The following is a 21,080-nucleotide window of genomic DNA, read 5'->3' as shown; positions in this document are numbered from 1 at the left end:
TACTTGGGAGCGGGTGTCTGAGGCATCTACCCCTACAACGCATGGTTTCGTGGTATCGGGGTGGACCAGAACGGGTGCAGAGGTGAATTGTTGTTTTGATTTAAGGAAGGCTGCTTTGGCTTCTGGGGACCAGATGAGTAGAATCTTAGTGGAGGTGAGGTGAGTGGCGCAGCTACCTGGCTGTAACTCCGAATAAAATGTCGGTGGAAGTTTGCGAAACCGAGAAACAGGTGAAGGTGTTTCCGTGATGTGGGAGTTGGCCCATGTCTTGCACCTACTAGGGAAGAGGATGGACGGATGATGCCGGCTGCCAATGACTTAAGAATATAGTTTTCCACTGCCTTCCTCCTGGGCCTAGACAGGTTGTAAATTCTGCTAGAGGGTAATGGGGCGCTAGGAAGGAGCTCAATGGCGCTGTCATAAGGCCTGTGAGATCTAAGAAACAACACCTTGTCCTTACTAAAGATCTCCTGGAGGTCCTGATATTTGTTGTGAACTGAGGAAAGCACAGTGAGCCGCCGAACGCTAGAGAACACTGCAATAGAAAACCCCTGAACCGACTGAGTTCCCCTTAGAAGGGAGACTGCATTGAAAAACAGGGAGACTGCATTGAAAAACAGAGAGACTGCATTGAAAAACACCAGCATGATTTTCAGAGAAGCGGCAGTGGAAAATTCAGAATGAATCCCTCGGGAGCAGGGAGAGGAGTTGGCAATAAAAAAAACGAGGTGACCAATTGTAACCAGGAGCAAAATCAGACCTGAGCTCCAATACAGTAGCCAGAACATCCCCTTGTTTATCACTAATGGTTTTACATTGTTAGAGATTGTAAAGTCTGTTCGTGTTTGCCAAGAATCACCTCAGACTGAGGTAACTGAAGGCACCGGAAAATCATGGTAAATACAAAGAATAAACATGAAGACAAGAAGCAATGAGGCTTGGTTACCGCCATGAGGTAGCTGACGAACGCTGATTGCCGTCGATGGATAGCAGGTGAGCAGAACAGGTGAGAAACCAGAACTCTACTCACAAGACGGATGCAGGAAAACACAGACGCTCACCAGGATCATGACAAAATGCATCATGAGTGATGAAACTTCCATCCCATTAGAACAGTTTACATCACAAGCTGCTATGTTAAACTATTGATCACCGAGCTCTCTTCAATGCAAAGCAACACTGCATCACCTTTTGTCCCCCTCAAAGCTCAAACATTAATGAAACATTAATCTGTGTTCCTGAGAATTCACTCACTCATCCAGTCAAAATAGCTACAATTATGAGCATGATAATACTTAATACTATCGCTAAAGCATCTGTCCATATTCAAATTGTGTTTATCATAAACATCCTTGCATTTTGTGTGAGTGTGTTTGTGCCACATGCTGAGTGCCATTTTGATTGTTGTTGTATCCCTAAGCAATTCTTTCCTTATGTAACATAAATAATTTACCTCTCCAGAGGCAGAGAGTGGAGCCCGAACATTCATGGATAGAAATGAGAGTCATGAGCGCCAACTTTCTTCATGTATTGTCTTGCATGGAGGGATGGATGTACAAGGGCTGCATTTCCCCTCTGCTGGTGTGTAAAACCCAGCAGTACTGCAGCGCATGCACACACAAATCATCCCTCATCAGCTGTGTGCAGCCCTGATGGAAGATTGGGCTACTGCATTTGCATTTCGCCCAAAGTGCTTGGCACACAAACAGCATCTCTTGTTAGCCTTTTTTCTGTAACAAGAATAATAGATTACATCTTGCTAAAACATCAATATGTCCCCTGGAGCTCTTTCAAAGCAAAAATAACAGCAGGCTTGAGCGAAGATCATCCTGATCACTCCTGCTCATGTTTTCTGCCCTTTATATTGGAAAAGGCAATCTGATGCTGTAAGCCACCTGTGCAGACAAAACATGTTCCGTCAATAATTATGTTTTTGAAATCTAGAGTGATGTGGTTTTCCCTCCTTGGGGAGTATTAGTTTTGCTGTGTTTTCCCTATTGTGCCACTTACCACCTCAGGCTCTCTGCTAATACTACACTCCTCCTTCTCTCCCTCCTTTATTCTCCCTTACAGGTTTTGCTGAGGTGGCTAACTCTGTAGCGCTGTTGCTGCCACAGCGCTTCTAAAGGAGAAAAACAAACTCATTTAAAATACCAAGCCTAGCTCTATTTGTTTGCATCTTTTTTTCTTCTTATTACAAAATGTAGTAATTGAACTGCATTCCTGAAAACACTGCTGTATGTGTAAATATGCTGTTGCTGCTGTGGTCATCGCCTTCTCATCTGGAAGTTGTCTTAATCCACTGTTAGCTCATTATTTACAAAGCTGCTTGTTAAAAGTGACAGGCTTGGTGATAAGGGCTTTCTCATCAACAGCGGATATTGGTATGCAACTGACACATACAAAACCAGTCGGGGTGAATTGTAGTGCAGTGCAGAGAAGCTGATATCTTTTTTTAAATGCTTAAATATTTGTGGGGCAGCACAGTGGTGTTGTGGTTAGCTCCACTGCTTCAGAGAAAGAAGATCTTAGGTTTGAATCCACCAGCCACATCAGGCCTTTCTTTGGAGTTTGCAGAATCTCTCTGTGTCTGTGTGGGGTCTTTCTGGATACTCCAGCTTCCTCCCACAGTCCAAAGCCATGTACACGAAGTTTACTGGTGACTCTTAATCCATGATGTACCCTGCCTCTCGCCCTATGATAGCCGGGATAGGCTTCAGGATGGATGGATGGATAATTACTGGCACCTTAGCCTAGGTGTACTCCACCTCATTGCTTATGAGAGCTGGAATGGGCTCCAGCCCAACTGTGACTCTGAATTGGATATGCAAAAGAAAATGGATGCACAGATAAATATTTGTAAGAAGAAATAGTAATCAAGCCTTTACAAAGAATTGTGTGTGGTGTTGTTTCTTTTTGTCTTTCTTTGTTCAGAATTTTGGTTAAAACTGAATTATTTAAAGAGGCTGATGCCATTATTTATTCAAGTGCTTCCAAATTCTTATATGTATATGTAGTACTTTTGCAATCTTTTCTTTACTTCCACTGGTAAAAAGAATTTGAGTGCAGAAATAATATCACTTCAGGCTAAAGACACTGATATCTGATATTTTAAGCCAAAATTTCAAATCCCATTAATTTTACTGAGCATTGTGCATATTCAGTGACGACAGGATCCAAGCACAGAATACTAGAAACCAGGTTAGTCTGAAATCTAAGTCTTTAATCCACAAGCTTGGGGTCATGCATGGGAAACCAGTTTGTAAAGCAAACAAATGCGTTAAGGGGGGAGTCAAAATACATTGCACATAGAGGCCAACCAGAATCATGAGAAACTTGAAAAACAAAATGCACAATTATAGAAAAATGAAGGACCTTCTTCTCCTCCTTCTGCTTCTTCTTCTTTTTTGGAAGTTAGCATCCAAATGGAAGTGATGAGAAAAAATCAAACAAAAAAACCAAAACAAAACCGTGACAAAAACATTATATTTTGTTGTGCAGCTGTTTTCAAACTTTCATATTAAAGGTTATAAGCTTATTATCAATTAACATGATCAAAAGACACACTGGTTTCCAGTAGTAACTGTATGTATCTCCTTGCCTACCTTGCCTATCCCCAATCCTTATCTCTGCATATTTCAGCTAAAATAGAGCAGAAGATGGAGAAAGATGATGAGAGAAAACTAGAGAAGGAAGAGAGAAGGAATGGTGGAATAAAGGAAAAGCAGGAAAATAGAGCGAATGTGCGAGGATGTGCTCAGACTAAAGAGAGCATATTGATCTCTATTTCATGATGGACTGGACTGAGAGGATGCTTGTCACACTGACAGGCAAAGATAAACGAAGCATCAGATAGGCAGCATTGTGGCTATGCTGACTGCCTGGAAAGAACCAAAAAGCAAGAACAAAAACAACTAAAAGGTTAAACCGTTTCAGGGGGAGGGGGATTCGAGCTAAGAGCAGCATACCTCATTAAATACTCAGCTTAAGCCCTGTGGATTTCATTGACTGCTAGTGTCCAGAAATGCATGAACTTTATCCTGCATGGCCTCCCCTGAAAAAGGCAGAATAGGCAAAAAGGCAAAATAAGCATGGCCCAAAGCAGGAATGTCTGTTTTTGCATCTTGAGACTATTTCTGACTGGAGATCTTAATGTGAGCTGGCCTGGGTGACTAAAGTGGGTCACAGGGTGAAGCCGACATTAAAGGACTGACACAAAGTGGAGTCATCCTTGCCGGAGGGCATCTCACTGCCTCCACTCTGGAATAGCACATATATAGATAGGCCTAAAGAAAGCAACTGCATAATAATCAACCGCCCTCTGGCTCCCCCTCCCTCAGTTTTTGTTCCCTCTCTGTTTTGATTGCTGCCTGTGTCCACTTTTGTGTTTGCTACATGCAGCAACATAAATGAGATTTTTCATCTCATACTTGCACCTTGCCTGCGGGTATTGTATTTTCAGCCTGTCCAGAATGCTCAAATCAAATGGCATCCCAAAGGACACATACATTTGTTTTGCTAAGGCTAACCTTAAACCTCCCTGCTAGATCCCTGGTCTTAACCCAAATCCTAATTCCAACCCAAAATCAAGTCTTGACCCTGGTAATCCTCTTAAAGAAGTAAGAAAAGGCAAATGTCCTCACTTTGCATGTGCACGTTTCTCTTACTAAGCTAAGAGGGCCTGAGAGTAATTGAAACACATCAAATACAGGGTGAGGACCAACAGGCTTTAGGACCCAGTTTTTCCGCCATAATGTGGTAGCAGAAGCGCTGAGAAAAGACAATAAGGAGAGGGAGAAGAGAGAGGGGGTGGAGGAGCAGAAGAGAGAGAGATGCTTCAATGTGGAAAGTCAGAGAAAAGCTGAGTGTGGCAGAAGAAAGTTGACGTGGTGTAACTACAGCAAGGCCCTTCCTTTCTCCGTGAGAGGGGAGAGACTGAGCGGGATACGATAGGAAATGTTGTATTGGGGAAACGGGAGCCTTTGACTAAGCATGCACGTTTACTGCTGCCAGGTTGCACAGGTGTATTAACGGCTACATCCACATGCATTCACAGCCGCATAGGAACCGCTGATGGGATACTGACAAGTTTGACTGTAACTCCGCGCACACGTCCCACTCCCACACAAACACGAGTGCTCGTATTTAGCTATACGCTGAAATGTACACGCTTTCTGCACCCTCCCACGTGAAAAGGCGAACAGAACAGCGCAAGATCCCCGTGTAACAGCATCCAGCCCTGTGGACTTGTTAAAACTGGGACACTGGATTCCACCGGGACTCACCTCGAGGACAGGACGGATCAGAGTTTCCGACGTTAAGGTGAGGAAATATTCAAAGAAAATTCCGGTGTTACTTACACTCAGCCCCCCTTTTTTAAAAGTCAGAGGATGAAAAGACAGAAAGCTGGATAGATAAAAACGGTCGAACCAGTAATAATATTATTTAATATTTATTATTAATTTATTTAGACTGTTTATGTTTATACAGTATGTATGTAATTCTCTGAAGAACAGGCTGACAGTATTTCAACCACAGTGGGAGCTCGTTTATTTATATATATATATATATATATATATATATGTATGCTCCATTGTTAACGTTTCTTTAGCCATTTATCGCTGTATAGCAAGCCTACTGTGCAGTATTGAGCACCGTAGCAGAGTCACGGAGACCATCTGATAAAAGCCACTTCCTTTTTGTTTTTGTTTTTAATTTAGGTAGTACATCTAAAGCTCTTTCAGCCTTCAGCCAGCATCTGAATTGGCAGATCAGTTTAAGTGTTAAATGTAAAATGTCCGGTGGGAAACTGCTTAAAAAACCTAGCCCAAGTGCTTTCAAAAGACATGCAGGGTGTTCTGGGTTTTTTGTCTTTTGTTTTTTTGTTTGTCAGCAGTCCTAATTAAGAGCAGGTCTTTTCTCTGCGGGGGGTGGGTGGTGCACACACCATGCCCTCGGTCTGTGATGATGATGATAATGAAACTATGTAAGAAACAGTGCTGCTCATCTGCAAGAAACTAATTTTCTAATCAAGTCATTATTGCATTGCAACACACTGATTTATATTTGTTCCTCAAAGGCTTACATTAGCGCTTAATCATAAACATTCCAGCAAGTACAGCATGACAAGCCAAGTCCTGAAAGCTGTACTTTTTGTGAACCAGCTTTTTCTCTAAAGTTTTAAGGTGGATCCTGACAGAATTTTGTGACCACATTGAGATTAACACTAGTACACATACACACACCACAGATAAAAAATACAGGTGTACAGGTCATTACACTGAAGGACAGTTGATGTAAACACAGTATGAATGACATCTGTGCAGTCTTGTTTAGTACACACATTTGCGCAGGCATAGCTAAAATGAAACTTGCTTTTCTGAACAAAAAACGGTCAGATAATATTTCAGGGGGTTTAGGAATTCAAGAAATCAGAAATACTATTTTGGAGTGTAAAAATATTATTTAATACTTTTATACTGGTCTTACTGGCTGTTAGGTGTATACTTTAATTGTTGTCTATTACTACAATGTTTTGAGGTCCTTTATTGTATAAATTACGACATTTTTTAACATTGTATTTAAAGCACAGGAATCTTAAATTAATGTGTTGGATTTAATTTTTGTTATTTTGCATCTTTAATAATAATAATAATAATGGATTGCATTTATATAGCGCTTTTCAGGACCCTCAAAGCGCTTTACAATACCACTATTCATTCACTCTCACATTCACACACTTTAGTAAGTGGTTTACAGCTGAAACTGCAGATTTGTTTAAAAATGTCTCTAATCATCTCCCTGTAGTGCAGCGTTTCACTGTGTGTGTTTTCTAATGCTCTTTCATCAGATTTTCACATTTTATTTTACATGACAAGTACCAAAATTACTGCAAATTACTAGCACACACTGTTTGATATGTAACTGCTCGGCAAGCACAAACAAGTAACATTATCTTAAATGGTGAAATGTTATTACACAGTAACATTAACATAAACCATTATTCATTTATTCATGTAGAAAGCATTTCCACAAACAACACAAACTATATACACATTTACCACAAATAGCAGCACATTGAGAAATATAGCGCATCTCTGTGGAATGTGTCCTATGATGCGTTCAGATTCATATTTCAGATGACTGACTACAACATACTACATATTCCGCAGAGATGCTGGAGCAATGTGCAACGTAGTACAGATGGGTAACTTCTCATTTCTTGGGCCTCACTGCACATGAGCACCAGCTGTGCGAGCAGTGCGTGTATGTGTGTGAAAAGAGACAATCTGACTATGGTGCAGCTGTGTACATGAACATGTGGGCTGGTTGGCATGGATTGCTTCAAAGGGTTTGTTTTTGTGTGTCTAAAAGGGCAAGGTGATGCAAGGCTGCAACGGACTGCAAAGTGTGTTTGTGAATGCATGTATTGTGAGGCAAACTAAATGACTGTGTGTGTCCGTGTGTGTGTTAGAGCAGGACATGCCATGGACCGATTAATGAGCTCACACTGTCATACACACATTCTGCGCAGGGGGTTTAAGTATTCCCAGTGTCTGGCATGACTGCACTCATTTGTTATTACAGAGTGATTCTGTGGAAATTATCTATCTTTTGCACTCTGAAATGACAGTTACATTTTTACTGGAAGGCACAGTAATGCTGGAATTATCCCATCCAGTTATTATCAAGCCAAGCAGAGGAACAGTACTGAAATGGCAAATTAGCCTCTGCTTCATTTATCCTGCAGTGAGCACTCCACTCCATGGTGAATGTGTTTCCATAGGAACATGGTGTTACTTTGAGCTTCATGTGCTGTGCGACGCTCTTGACGATCCTGCCTGTTTTTTTGCTTATCTTTTCTGTTCAGCTTCCTCTCCTCTCCTCAGTCATTCTGTACAGATCAAGGAAGAGCAAAAGGGAGAAAAAGAGTTTGGAAATGAAATCAATAGGGCCATTTAACCACCGCTTGCGTTTTCAGAATTTCATTTGGCGTATCTCAGAGCCTGCTCTGGCCTTATCAGCCTGACATCGCTGTTCTTCAGGATGCCTTTTTATTACAGTCTGCAAGCGTTTACAGCTCCAATTTCCTACAGCCGCTATGCTATTTCTTTCCCATGAGTGTGTTCACTGTATCTGCATCTTGATCTGTATCGGATGAAATATTGCAGCCGTTACTTCCAGTGAGAATGTGAATGTATGCTGAGAGACAGCGAGTCAGTGTGTGTCAAAAAGACTGCAGAGTCGCTGAAAATCTGTGTAAGAGTCAGCAGCAACAGTTCTCTACTTTCACGACAGGGGTTTAAGGCAATATTTCACTTTAGTTGCATATTTCGATGTCTTAAGAACAAGCTGTCTTTTCATGTAGTAAGTGGAAATGCTACTCAAAGAGACACGTTTTAAGTTTAGTACAGTGGCTTTGCCAAAAGTATTGGCTGGATTATGAAAAAGGGATATGGAGGGAGCTGAGAAGATGCGTGCTTGTATATGTGTATGACAAAACACCAGACTAAAAGGACAGAGATAGGGAGAGAGAGAAGAGGGTCTCTTGTAAAAGTGGTGCCGGTGATATACAGCAGCGTCCTTGCAACCTTCCTTCTACCTGACTGGATGTTTTATGAGCGTTGCAGAATCAGAAAAGGAGGCAGGCTTATAATACAGCTGACAGAAGTCTTTTTATGGTGGATGGGCAGAGGTGGAGGAGGGAGGGAGAGGGTGTAATAAAGCTGAGTGCATCTCTCCTGGAATGAAGCTGCAGCAATTGGGAGGGGGCAGAAGGGAGAGGGGAGGCTGGTGAAGTGCTACAAATATTAGTGTTACATGAGCGTGTGTGCAAAATGCACCATATGTCCAGATGTGTGCGTATGTGTTAGGAGAGGAAGGCAGTTTGCACAGAGCTTTTGCTGACGTCACTCTGTTGAACAATCACTCAGCCTCCATAAGGCAAGCAGAAAATGGAGCCCTCAGCATACACCAGCCCAAAGACACCCAATTAATCCATTTTCCCCCCCTGTGTGGTGCGGTGAAGCGTGCAGTGAGTCACAGAATTGATCTTGAGCCTGTGAAGTAATATACCGTGCAGAATGAATACTTACTGATGATATATTATGTTGTTTGTTGAAATGACACTTTGTTATTCTGCCGGGAATGAAAAGACTCTTAACACACAATACAAAGACTTTTTTTTTTTTTTACATCGCTTCCTGCTTGTCACCTGACAGTAGCAAATCTTGACCATTTAATTATGATTGATTAATTTGAGATATTCTTACTTTAGAAAATTAAAAGTCAGTTTTACATGAGCTTAATTTCTCCATTTCAGACAACTAAACTAACAGTTTACATATTAAATATTAACTGATGATGATGTAGGGATATCAGATCATGCATTGCAGTCCACTGGATAAAGATCTCCGATGTCGCTAAAATGTGTGAACAGTTGAAAAACTTCAGAATCGCTTCTATTTCATCCAATTTCTCTTGGAAAAAAACAAGCTTACCTAAAGCCAGGGAATGTGATTTCCCACAAAATATAGTCAGCAGTAACTTAAAATATATGTTATTATATGTTATTTAAACCTGATTAACTGCTTGCTAATGCAAATATATAATCAGACAGTCACATGGAAGCAGCTCAGTGCATTTAACCATGTAATCACTTTCAAGAGTTCAAGTGTTATTGCCAAAGTTCAAACTGAGAATTAGAACAAGTGACATGAATGTGGCATGGTTGCTGGTTTCAGATGGCTGGTCTGATTGTTTCCAAAACTGCTAATCTTGTGTGATTTTCCCATACAACTTCCTCAGTTTACAGATAATGATCCAAAAAAAGAAAAGAAAATGTCCAATGAGCAGCAGTTCTCAGGGTGACAATACCTTGTTTATGCCAGGGGTCAGAGGAGAATGGCCACATGGCTGGTGGTGATGGTGGTGATGGTGTAATGGTGTGGGGGATATTTTCTTTGACCATTTTGTGCCCATAGTACCAGCTGAGCATTGTTTTAATTGCACAACCTACCTGAGTTGTTGCTGACCATGTCCATCCCTTTATGCCTACAACGTGCCCATCTTCTGGTGGCTGCTTCCAGTAGGATAAATTCCCATAGCACAAAATATCATCACCTCAAACCAACTCACTGGTTTCTTGAACATGACAATAACCTCACTGAACTCAAATGGCCTCTTCCCTGGGGGCTTCAGTTATCAGATCTCATTGCGATAGAGCACGTTAAAAAGGGAGATTCCCTTCATGGATGTTCAGCTTACAGATCTGAATCAGCAACTGTTTGATGTTATCATCTCAATACTGACTAAAATCTCTGATATTATTTCCAAAAAATAAAAATAAAAATATATTTCCTGCACCTTGTGACTTTATGCCAAGAAGATTTAAGACAGTTCTGAAGGCAAAGGTGGTTCCACCCAGTAATAGCAGCTAAATGTAAGACACAAATAGAAAATGGGAAGGAATAAACAATCATTTCTCTGGAAATAGATGTTGAGAGGGTGGAGATTTCAAAAGCATGCAATGACATGTTAAAGAGGAATACTGGAAAGTTTGGTGTTTAAATAGACCAACATATTGGGACATATTGTGTGTGAATGACGCAACACAGCTTGAGTTGTCTACCTGAACAAGCGCATAGGCTTGTTACACACTGCTACATGTTGATGAATTCACAATTTTTACATTGTGTAGCTGTATCAAAATACATAAATACAGTGACAGCAGCTGTGCCCCTCCATCAACAACAGTCGAAAGTGTCTAACTGATGTTTACATATTTATAATATTGACTAAATCTTTGGAAAAGTACTGGAAAGTTACCAGCTCAGGCTCCACAATGGACCAGAATGGAGCAGAAAAGAAGTACTTTCACTCCTCGCTATTTTACTCACAATTTAACCATAAGGAATTTTTAGCTTTTTGGACTGAGATTTTATATATGGCTGAAACTGGTATAAAACTGGTTCCTGTAAGAGTAAAAATCCTATAAGAAAGACAACATTTCCTCAGCCATACCTGCTACAATTCATAAAAATACGGATATATACACAATATAAAAAATCCCTATGTAACCAACAGAAAGACTCTTTTTTTTTTACTAAGTGCATAAGGGAAAGGTTCATTTTCATAGGCAACCTTTCAAATCACGCTAATCCTCTGCTCTACTGGGAGCTTATTAAGTAAATCGATCAAGACGCACAGTCTCACAGTGAGATTCTTTTCTACTGGAGTAAAAAAAAGGGTTGATATATAATAAGTGTGCAGCTTTTTTTCTGTATGAAGTTATCTGCACGCATGTGAATCAGGAGTTTAAGTAGCTTGAGCCCACAACCCTCGCAAACTAAATATGAGTAAAAGTGGAGAGTATAAATATTTTGTGTGACCTTGTTCTTCTCTTAACAGACATCAACGTCCTCACTGGCGATCTGGATAGAGAGATTCCTCATCCTCATCTATCCTGAATGAAACCCTCTTAAGGTGGATGCTAAGCATTAAAATTGCATGTCCCAGTGGAGAGCTGCCATACCAAGTAGCCAACCCGCAGCAATAAATCAACACTAGAGGACTTTTATTTCTTCATTATCGCTTCCTGCAGCAACAACAAAGGAAGAGGCATGTTCACAGGCCTGTTGACCTGCGGATGTGCTTCATAGGATTCTATTTTTGGAGCCTCATTGGTTTTACAGATTAACTGCCCTCAAATATGGCCCCAATCCGTTTGTTGCTCCACTAGTTTGACTGCTGCCGGAGGTTGTGTATATTCATGCTTCAGAACGCCCCACTGTGTGACAGTTTAGTCATCTGAAGGGGCACTGCTTCTTTTTGAAAGCAGTTTGAGTCCACTTTTTTCACACTCTTGCAGAGGAACAAACACTTTGCTGTATGTAATGACAGCTGGAAAGACTTTTAAGTTATTCTTGTCAACTCCTAACTAATTGCCCTCTTTCATTGTGTAACTGAGGAAAGATTGACATCTGAAGCTTTTACACCGTTGCCAAGTCAGTGTGCTTAGATTAGTGCGTCATAATATTTTATTGAAAGAGTTTTTCAGTCACACTACAGTCACACTGAATTTCCACTGCACGTTGTTTTTATTAAACTGTCTAGCACTAATCGAGATCTTTCATCGTCAGATTCGAGATTTTCATAGTGCGTGAAAGCAAAAGTAGCTACCATTAGCAAATACGAACTGACGCGGCCATGTGAAATGGAAGACACAGGCCAAAGCCTGAACCATCAAGTCCTTAAAGAATTGTTTATGACATGTGAAGAGAGGACATTTTTGAATTATCCAACGTCACTCCAGCTGAACATTTCACAGGACAAAGCTACCACTGCTTGTTTCACTCTGACATAAATCTGGCATGCTTTGTTGGCCCCAGGGCCAAGCCCTATAACAAGAGAAAAATTAAAGAATAGGATTAAAGATGGATTATCACTGAAATACTAAAGCCAGCAAAGCAGCTGCCTTTGCATACTGTAAGCCCATTGGACTCTTCAGGGAGAAGCTCTGTTGACCGATTTGTAGATTGCATTTGGTTGTTGATGTGGTCACCTATTGGGTGGTTGGTATTAAAAAGGAAAGGATGGAGAATCTAGATGAGCTGGAGCACCCTCTTCTGGGAGAAAGTGCCAATAACAACTGGGGACCAGGGCCAGGGCTGGGACCTGGAACTGGACAGGCCCCAGGTGGGCTGTTCAAAGGAATCTTGGTTAAGTGTGAGGAGGACAGGGCCTACCCTCCATTAACATGGAGGGGCTATTGTGGACATCCCCCTGAGCTTCAGCAACAGCAGCTATTGGATCCTTGCTCCTTACCACGCACACTGGAGTCCTTTTACCCAGCAGCCCCCATTTGGGGCCACACAGATGCACTGCTCAACAAAGACTACTTGGAGACCACGTTTGTGGACATTCGGCCAGGTTCAACACTGGAGAGGAAGCTGCTGGCTGAGACGCAAGACTTCCACAGTGCATCCTACAGCATGGACGATGAGGATGACCTGCTCCCTGACTCTGATGTAAGCAGTGTTGGACAAGTTACTTTGAAAAAGTAATTAATTATAGTTACTAGTTACTTTTTCAAAAAAGTAACTACTTTTTCAAAAAAGTAACTGAGTTAGTAAATGAGTTACAAGATTCTAAAAGTAATTAATTACTTGAAAAGTAACTATTGCATTACTTAAAAATTTTTTTTTTTTAACCCTATGGGGTTCAGGGTATAATTGGCCATTTTTAACCACATTTCACCTTTAAAAACTGTTTACTTTGCCTTGTTTGGTATCTTCCTTTTCAGCACAACCTCACATGTCTGAATTTACAGTTATGTTTTCATTTTGACATACTGTATTAACACAATTGCTCTAAAATCAGACAAAAAAACATAAAATCCGAGTAGAAAAAGTTATATTTTTTACTGTAACAACCACAAACATGTTTATGGATCATATTTCATAACTTTAAATGCAAATATAAATTGTCAATTTTAAAATCATATGCAAAAGTTTTGCAAACAACAAAGTTATTTGCAACCATTTACCTTTTAGCGTTTTTTATAACCATTTCAAACTATTTACATAACAATCAGCTGTTCTGCATTCAACAGGATGCCACACAAATTATTTGTGCCACTCCAAAAATTTCTGTCCACTATAAAGGAGAACATCACAGCCTGATACCTGCAGGTGTGACAGCAGCAGGTGTATCACTCCTACTGTTTTCATTGAGCATTGTTCTGACTCACAAAACTATCCACAACACTACACACTAACTACACAAGACGACACATTAACTACACACTCCAAACACGCTAAACGTCACAAATCTCTCACATCTCAAAACTCTCTCTCTCTCACCCTCACTCCTAAAACTTCCCCCTCTCCCTAAACAACAAAATGTCATGTTGCCACATCATTTTTGATTGGTCGGCATGGTGCATTTTTCCACCAACACGAAAGGGCAGGTTTTTTTTGTTTGTTTGTTTTTCTTTGTCATAAGCAGAGAGTGCTCGCTGCGCTGTCCTTAGACAGTAAACGTGACGAAACTATTGAGGAAAAAACGCTGCGTATATATTGTTTATCATGACTCTGGTTTTACGTGGCCTATCAACACAATTTAAAAACTGGTATATATCACCTTGTTGCTTTGTCATCTTGAAGTGGTCATGTGATTGGCTTAGCACAACTACTTTATTCTTCTTCAGTCAAACAGCTGCTTAAAGCTGTAGCATCCAGATTACTTACAGCTACTTCCGTGGAACTGATATAAATTGCGGTAAGCTTAAGACAGCTTCAACCATCTGTTTGTTGAAAAATAGTAACGCGACCGCACCGCATTTTCTTGTTAGTAACGGTAACGGCGTTATAACGATAGAAATAGTAATTAGTTAGATTACTCGTTACTGAAGAAAGTAACACCGTTATTCCCATCACTGGATGTAAGACACTTAAAAATGTCTTCTCTTTCTTCTTTTGTACCGACAACAGAGCTTGTGCAACCGTACAGGAAATAAAAGCAGGTCAACAAATTTTCCTGCTATTGTTCAAACAGAGGATTCGGGAATATTTAGATAGGTCTGAAAGTAAGCATTAGTTTCTCAATTAGTCCTTTGTTTGTCTGTTAAGTTTCAAAAGTAACAAACCTGAAAGTTTGCGTGTAGATGCCCATATTAGTTTTATCAAATCATTCTCATCCTCAGCTCAACCAGATCCTCTTCATTCCTGAAACATGCTACAGAAAAAGCAATGGAGCCTCATACTGTCAGTGCAGGTTCTGGAAACCAAAGAGGAACTTAAAATAGACATGCGAGCAAAGCAGCAATTGAATGCTTACTGTCAAAAAGCCAGATTACATAAAGCTGCTCTCCTGCTGCATAACAGGTAATGACACCATAGTGCTGATAGAAGATGCCAGTTCTATATCATAGACCAGCGGTCCCCAACCCCCGGGCCTCGGACCGGTACCGGTCCGCGAGAGTTGAGGCTCAGGTGTGAAATGTATGGTTTTCAGGGTTTTTATCGGTTTTCAGCGTTATTTTGTTATCGTTTTTATCGTTAACTCGGTTTTCCTGGGTCTTTTCACGTGTGTTATGAATAAATCTTCTTTTTTCGGTACCGGTACTAGTTTTATTTTGTTGTATTTATCCGCGACACCTTAAAGGCCGGTCCGTGAAAATATTGTCGGGCATAAACCGGTCCGTGGCGCAAAAAAGGTTGGGGACCGCTGTCATAGACCACCAAGCAAAGCCCATCATGAAGTAAAATATAAATTAGCTACGAGATGCCAACAGCAGTCAACAAAATAATACATACTCTAAATGTCACCAATAAATAACGTTAGTGTTTGTACTGTTTAGTCTCACAGCAAGGTCAAGTAAAAGCTTTTTAAATAACTAGAACTAAAAGGCTAAGGGATGTTTAATGATTATTACTTTGATTAAGAATGCAAGTAAAAACACAAATACACAGTAGCACTACACACCGTTAAAATCGACAGCAGCTGGCTGCCACAAAGTTTAGGTAAGAGTTTGTTCCCCAAGGACAAAAGGAGAGCTTGTGTAAAATATTTTTTAAGCTCATTCTGAATGCTGGCAGTAGTGCAGTGATGCAGAGTCCTGGGCCTGTGGGAATAAAACCTTGCAGTGACCTTAAATCTGCACAAGACAACATCTTCTACTTTGCTTCACTTCAATTTTTTTTTTTATAAAAGAACTTAAACTGACACATGAAACTCACTGATTGCTCCATGATCAACATTATGGAAAAATAAGTGTCCCATCCTGATTGATTTTACATGTGAGCACAGGCTTAAATTGATTTCCCTGCTTCTCATCAACACAAAAAGGATTTTATGTCTATAAAAATACTTCCCAACTATAGAAAGATTTTTTTTGACCAATAGAACAGGCATAATAGAAATAGCCCTGTGATCCAAGCTTTAAATAAATTATCTTGTTTAGTAAAAAAAAAAAAACCACTTTATGTCTATGTTTGCTGCTGGTTTACAGAACAGTTACTAAAATATAACAAAAGCCTTTTTTGGAATTGTACAACTGTTTCTTACACAAAGTAAAATGACCAAAGTGGTATGACAGGGTCATTGTGAGAGAGCAAGTCAGACTCAATATGCAGCTGTTCCAAAAAAGATGCATGAGTCATAAAGTGCCCCGCGGTCAGCAGAGCTAGTGAATATCCAGACTAACCCCATTCAATCACATTATCTTTCAGACACTAGCAAAGTTTTTAGTTGTTGTGGATGACTTGAATATAAGAGAAACAGCGTGTTTCACTTAATGTTGGAGTAGATCATCTTTGTATGTTTAAGACAACAAGCTGTATCTTTGTTAGACGGACACAAAGAGGTAGATTACAGAAATGACAAAAAAGCAAGGTTGTTTTTTACTTATGCACCTGTGCACTGGCACCTTGATGAAATAAACTGAAGGAAGTTGACAAGGCTGCAGCAGTAGTGATCCATGAAATGGATCTTCAGAAATATGTATTCCTCTCTAGAAACAAAGTCTCAGTTTTTCTCTTAACCCACAAATTTTATTGAGACTCATTTTGAAACAAACGTCTTTGAGTCAAAATGTTTTTTTTATTCACTTTACACACCGTCCTTGCACAGTACCTTACATTTGAAAAGTTTCAGTGTAATTTTCATTTGCAGGAAAATGAAATGAATGTAATACCTACTGCATTTTTGTGAAGGCTGAAATCTCACAGACAAATATCTGAAAATGTGCCCAAACAAAAACAAATCACCCTAAAAGTATTTCTTTATAATGTATGTTATCGCTTTCTATCCTGAACTCAACCTAAACGCACTCTGTTTGAATCCCAGGACTCATCCATCGATGATTTTAGTGATACAGACAGTGAGAACAACTTCCCTCTGATGATCCCTCAGGACTACCTGGGTCTGGCCTTTTTCTCCATGCTCTGCTGCTTCTGGCCCCTGGGCATCGCTGCCTTCTATCTTTCACAGAAGGTATACGAACACACACAAACACACAAACACACAGACACACCCTCAGTCCTGAGCAGACAAGATACAACTTGGCTCTATCGTTCACAGCTGAGGGTGAGTTTTTACCCTCTGCAGTATGTGTGGACGATCAACGAGTCCAGTTCTTTAGTGTTGTGCAAGTGAAGGATTTATGGAGGAGAGCTGTGACAAGGAGATTACACCTGCAGAATCACACTTCTGAAATAATACAAAGCTGAGAACTTTAGATAAAACACTTAGATCACATCCGAATCACAGTTGTCTATAATATGGTCTCTGTTGGTATCATAACTCAGATTTCTTCACATTGATTTCTTGAAGACATAAGCTTGAAAAAAACCACTGACCTCTGTTCTTATGTATCTTTTTCATTACGTGTTGCTTAATTTAATGGGCATGCATATGTATTTACAACCTTTGCATCAAGCAATACATAGAGCCATGACAAAACTAAGAAGAAGAAATAATAGTATTCCTGTACTGGGGTTTTGTCTTTAAATCAATATTTACATAAATATTTCATTGCAGCGCATAAAAACTGCTCGTTGGAGCTCACTGGTTTAAACAACATGCTAAGGGGCATGTACTGTGTTTTGCCTACATTTATTGAATAATAAAGTCACTCTTTCTACCATATGTATACTATAATATGTATAATGTCTGCCTTTCAGCAGGGATATATCCAGTCCAGATGTATAGGGCAGAAATCTACCAGAATACCACATTAAAAAATGAATAAACTTAAAGTTAATATAACTGCAAATGTGCTGTTCTAAGCAAACTATACTATTCATACACAACTTTGTCCTGTAAGTGTTCAGCATCTGCACACCAAATATTTAATGACAATTTAATTAACAGATGCAAAATGTAAACAGAAAAAAATTGAATCGAAAAGGACTGGTGATCTGTCCGGGGTCTACCCTCCCTTCGAAGACTATTTCCAGGATTAAATGTGCTTATTATGTTAAATGGCACGTTTTAGAATCACATACATGCTCAATCATAATTGTTGACTCATTGTTGTGCATATCACTTTAATTTTGCTGTTATTGATTGATGTTAATGTGGAAATATTTAAATAAAGTACTGTGCGTTATTAAAGCGCCTAAGTAAATGTACAAGGCTGTCTTTCTACTCGTCATATCCATGCGCTCATCTGGCCAACACCTCTGGCCCCTCACCACAGAAGAAACAGGATAAAATTATTAAATCTGATTATTCAGAAGTCAGATGACTGGTCACCCAAAAGTCAGAATTGCTAGAAAAAAAAGAACTTATTAGCCACAGTTACTTATGGTAGTATTAAAATACCCCTTACACAAATATCTCTAGACTCCCTTATTTTATAAACTCATCCCTCCAGCAGTGCAGGGGAGAAAGAAATCCCATTAACACTTTTGCAAAGCTAACTGGCAGCATGCTGCAAAGGCCTTTTGATCAGATCAATGGCCTTCGTTAAGGTTTAATTAGAGTCATAACAAGAAACCTCAAGGTGATAGATTTCCAATATTGTTGAGTGCTGCCTAAAACAGGGGTCAGAGTCAAAGGCAAGGACTAGAGGGAGAGAGGAAGGAAGGAAGGAGGAGAAAATGATGAATGAGCTGCAATCGCTGGGTGTGATTTGGAGATGGAACATAATATGGGCTTAGCGTGAGATTGGAATGAGTGGAAGAGGAAAGTGTAGGCCAGGGAGGACATTGACAAATGATGATAAATGCTGTTCTCTCCTATTTTTTTCACTCTAATCTTTATCTCAGTGTCTCGTCTCCTCTTTTACTCAGACCAACAAGGCATCGGCTCAGGGGGATTTTCAGGGGGCCAACGCAGCGTCTCGCCAGGCTCTCTGGCTCTCGGTGCTCTCCATCGTGTTTGGAATCATAACGTACATCTGTGCCATCGCTGCGTTGATTTCTTACCTGTCCGCAAAACCACCATAAAAGCAACTCTTTCAAACGGACATGCATACAAAAGACTGACCTCTCACATATTTCATGAAGATCAACACATGCCAACATATCACCGTTAAATGTCAAATAATCACACTGTTTGTCTGTCGACTTGTCTGAAGTCACGTTTCATCTACACCAAGCTGAAAAGCTGCGACGCTGAAAACAGAAGCTGGGAGCTGGTGTGTCGTTTATAATCGCTTTGGGATTATAAAAAGAAAAATCAGCTCAAAGGATGTTCTGAGCACATGAAGAAAACTCATTGAAAAAGCAGTCTGTTACTTGTTTAGTGATTTGAAGACTTAAGTTACCTTCTGTTAAATCTGTGCTGTAGTTGTCATCATATGTGAAGCATTACTGAAGTAAAAAAAACAGAAATTCACATTTTTCCATAGCACTGTAGATATCAGCATTACAAACAATGGATGAATAATAAGAAGCAGTGGGGATATGTGTCATTGTCTGCCTGGGAGGAGCTAAGTGGAGGGCAGTATACGATTAGATGGAGTCTGCAGATTTATGAGAGGTCACAGCAAGGACGTGGCAGCAGATAAATCCCGATGGACTTCACTGTGGGAGGGCCTGAGCCAGCACTGTCACTTGAGGGGTGAAAGCTGGTGATGATGTTTTAAAACATACAATGAGCCAGAAGCAATAGTCCTTTGGAGAACCCAGAGTTCCTTGCTGACGGGAGGGACCCCGAGGGAAATGCTGCACGTGAACATCGATAAGCTCATCCTGGGTTCACACTGCTTCAGTCACTGTTTACTGACAGAAAGGACTGCCTCTGCTTTGTTTATACCAACTGAATCATTATCTTCATGTTGAAATACACAAAACACTAAATAACTAACGCACAGAGTGTAGTTGCTGGTATAAGAAAATACGTTCACGACTTTTAAAATTAAATGCAAAACTCGGAGGTAGAAAATGGACTCAAGATATAGACATTAAATGTTATCCTCTATATATACACAGGGTTAAGAAATCATAACATATACAGCAGAGGAAAGAGCTGGAAAAAGTGCCAAAAATACAGAAGAAACTCTGAGGATGATCCTTTTATCAGCTATTCCATTATTAGAAGCAGCCAGGCTGTTCACACCATGCTCCTTAAATATAGATTCTGCTATTTTCTCCACCAAAAATAGAACTGACATCTTCAGGAGCTTGCTTCTTGCAGTATGACTGACTTTAAAAAAAAAGTCTACTCAAAACTTCTGTTCAAAAACACACAAATGCTTTATTTAAATGGGCCAAGAAAAGTTGCAAAAATTGTGATGCATGTTTCAATAACATCCCAGGTTTGGTCATAAGAAAACCCTGCATGGTGAGCTTGTTGGTTTCCTGCTGCAAACTGTGTTTCCTTCAATTGGACCAACATTGTTGCAAAATTGACTGGATTGACTGGAAAAAGCTCTGAGCCTTTAACTACATAGTAAATGGGGGGTATCCAAGTAAATATAAAGGAATGACTAAGGTGGAAGCTGACGTTTTCTATTTAGATAAATAGTTTTATAGAGCACACAGCTCAAGTACATATAAAATACTAGGTTTGCTGCAATCCCAGTGTTGTTTCAAAGCTGGTAATAGATCACTTTTAACAGATTTTAGTAGACAAACCTCTGGTATCTCCGTGTCTTGCCCTTGTCAGCTCTCTCATTGTCGATGCGCTGTGATTCAGCTGTACACTGACAATCCTGAACTACCGTCTGTCTCCACTGTACTTCCATTTTAATAGAAGAAAAACAAATCACACTTTGTTGTTACAGCTGAGTTACGTCAATTATTGATTTATATGGAGGCATTTCACGTGGATTGCTCCGAACGATGAGGCTGTCGTGCGACAGGCTCTGCTCAGGTTTGTCTCGCTTTGTGTCACTCGTACAGATAATAAGCGGACTCTGAACGTGTGAGTCAGTAAAGTTCAAAGGTTGCAGCAAATGGGATTTATTACTACAAAAAATATTCAGGGCTTTTCTTTTCCCCAGGTCACATCCTTGTATTAAATGTATATATTAAAGTGAAAGAAAATCAGCAAATCCCAATAAATGCACTTGTTTGACATTCACCTTTCCTCCTTTCATTTCTGATCTCTCACAAATGTACTCATACAAG

At 40.1% G+C, this 21,080-nt stretch overlaps 1 protein-coding gene across 1 annotated transcript; it reads left to right on the top strand.

Moving 5' to 3' along the window:
• Positions 1–4,784: 4,784 nt before the first annotated feature.
• Positions 4,785–21,033, top strand: tmem91 (transmembrane protein 91). The gene is made up of 4 exons (XM_005936775.3): positions 4,785–5,322; positions 11,410–13,028; positions 16,849–16,995; positions 18,798–21,033. Exons 2-4 carry the CDS (start codon positions 12,594–12,596, stop codon positions 18,951–18,953), a joined length of 738 nt encoding a protein of 245 aa, XP_005936837.1. The 5' UTR covers positions 4,785–5,322; positions 11,410–12,593; the 3' UTR covers positions 18,954–21,033.
• The last annotated feature ends 47 nt before the right edge of the window (positions 21,034–21,080 follow it).

This window comes from Haplochromis burtoni, unplaced genomic scaffold (assembly GCF_018398535.1).
Source record: "Haplochromis burtoni strain Fernald_Lab_line unplaced genomic scaffold, NCSU_Asbu1 Contig_36, whole genome shotgun sequence".
Taxonomy (NCBI): domain Eukaryota; kingdom Metazoa; phylum Chordata; class Actinopteri; order Cichliformes; family Cichlidae; genus Haplochromis; species Haplochromis burtoni.
This window is presented reverse-complemented; position numbering and strand designations above follow the sequence as displayed.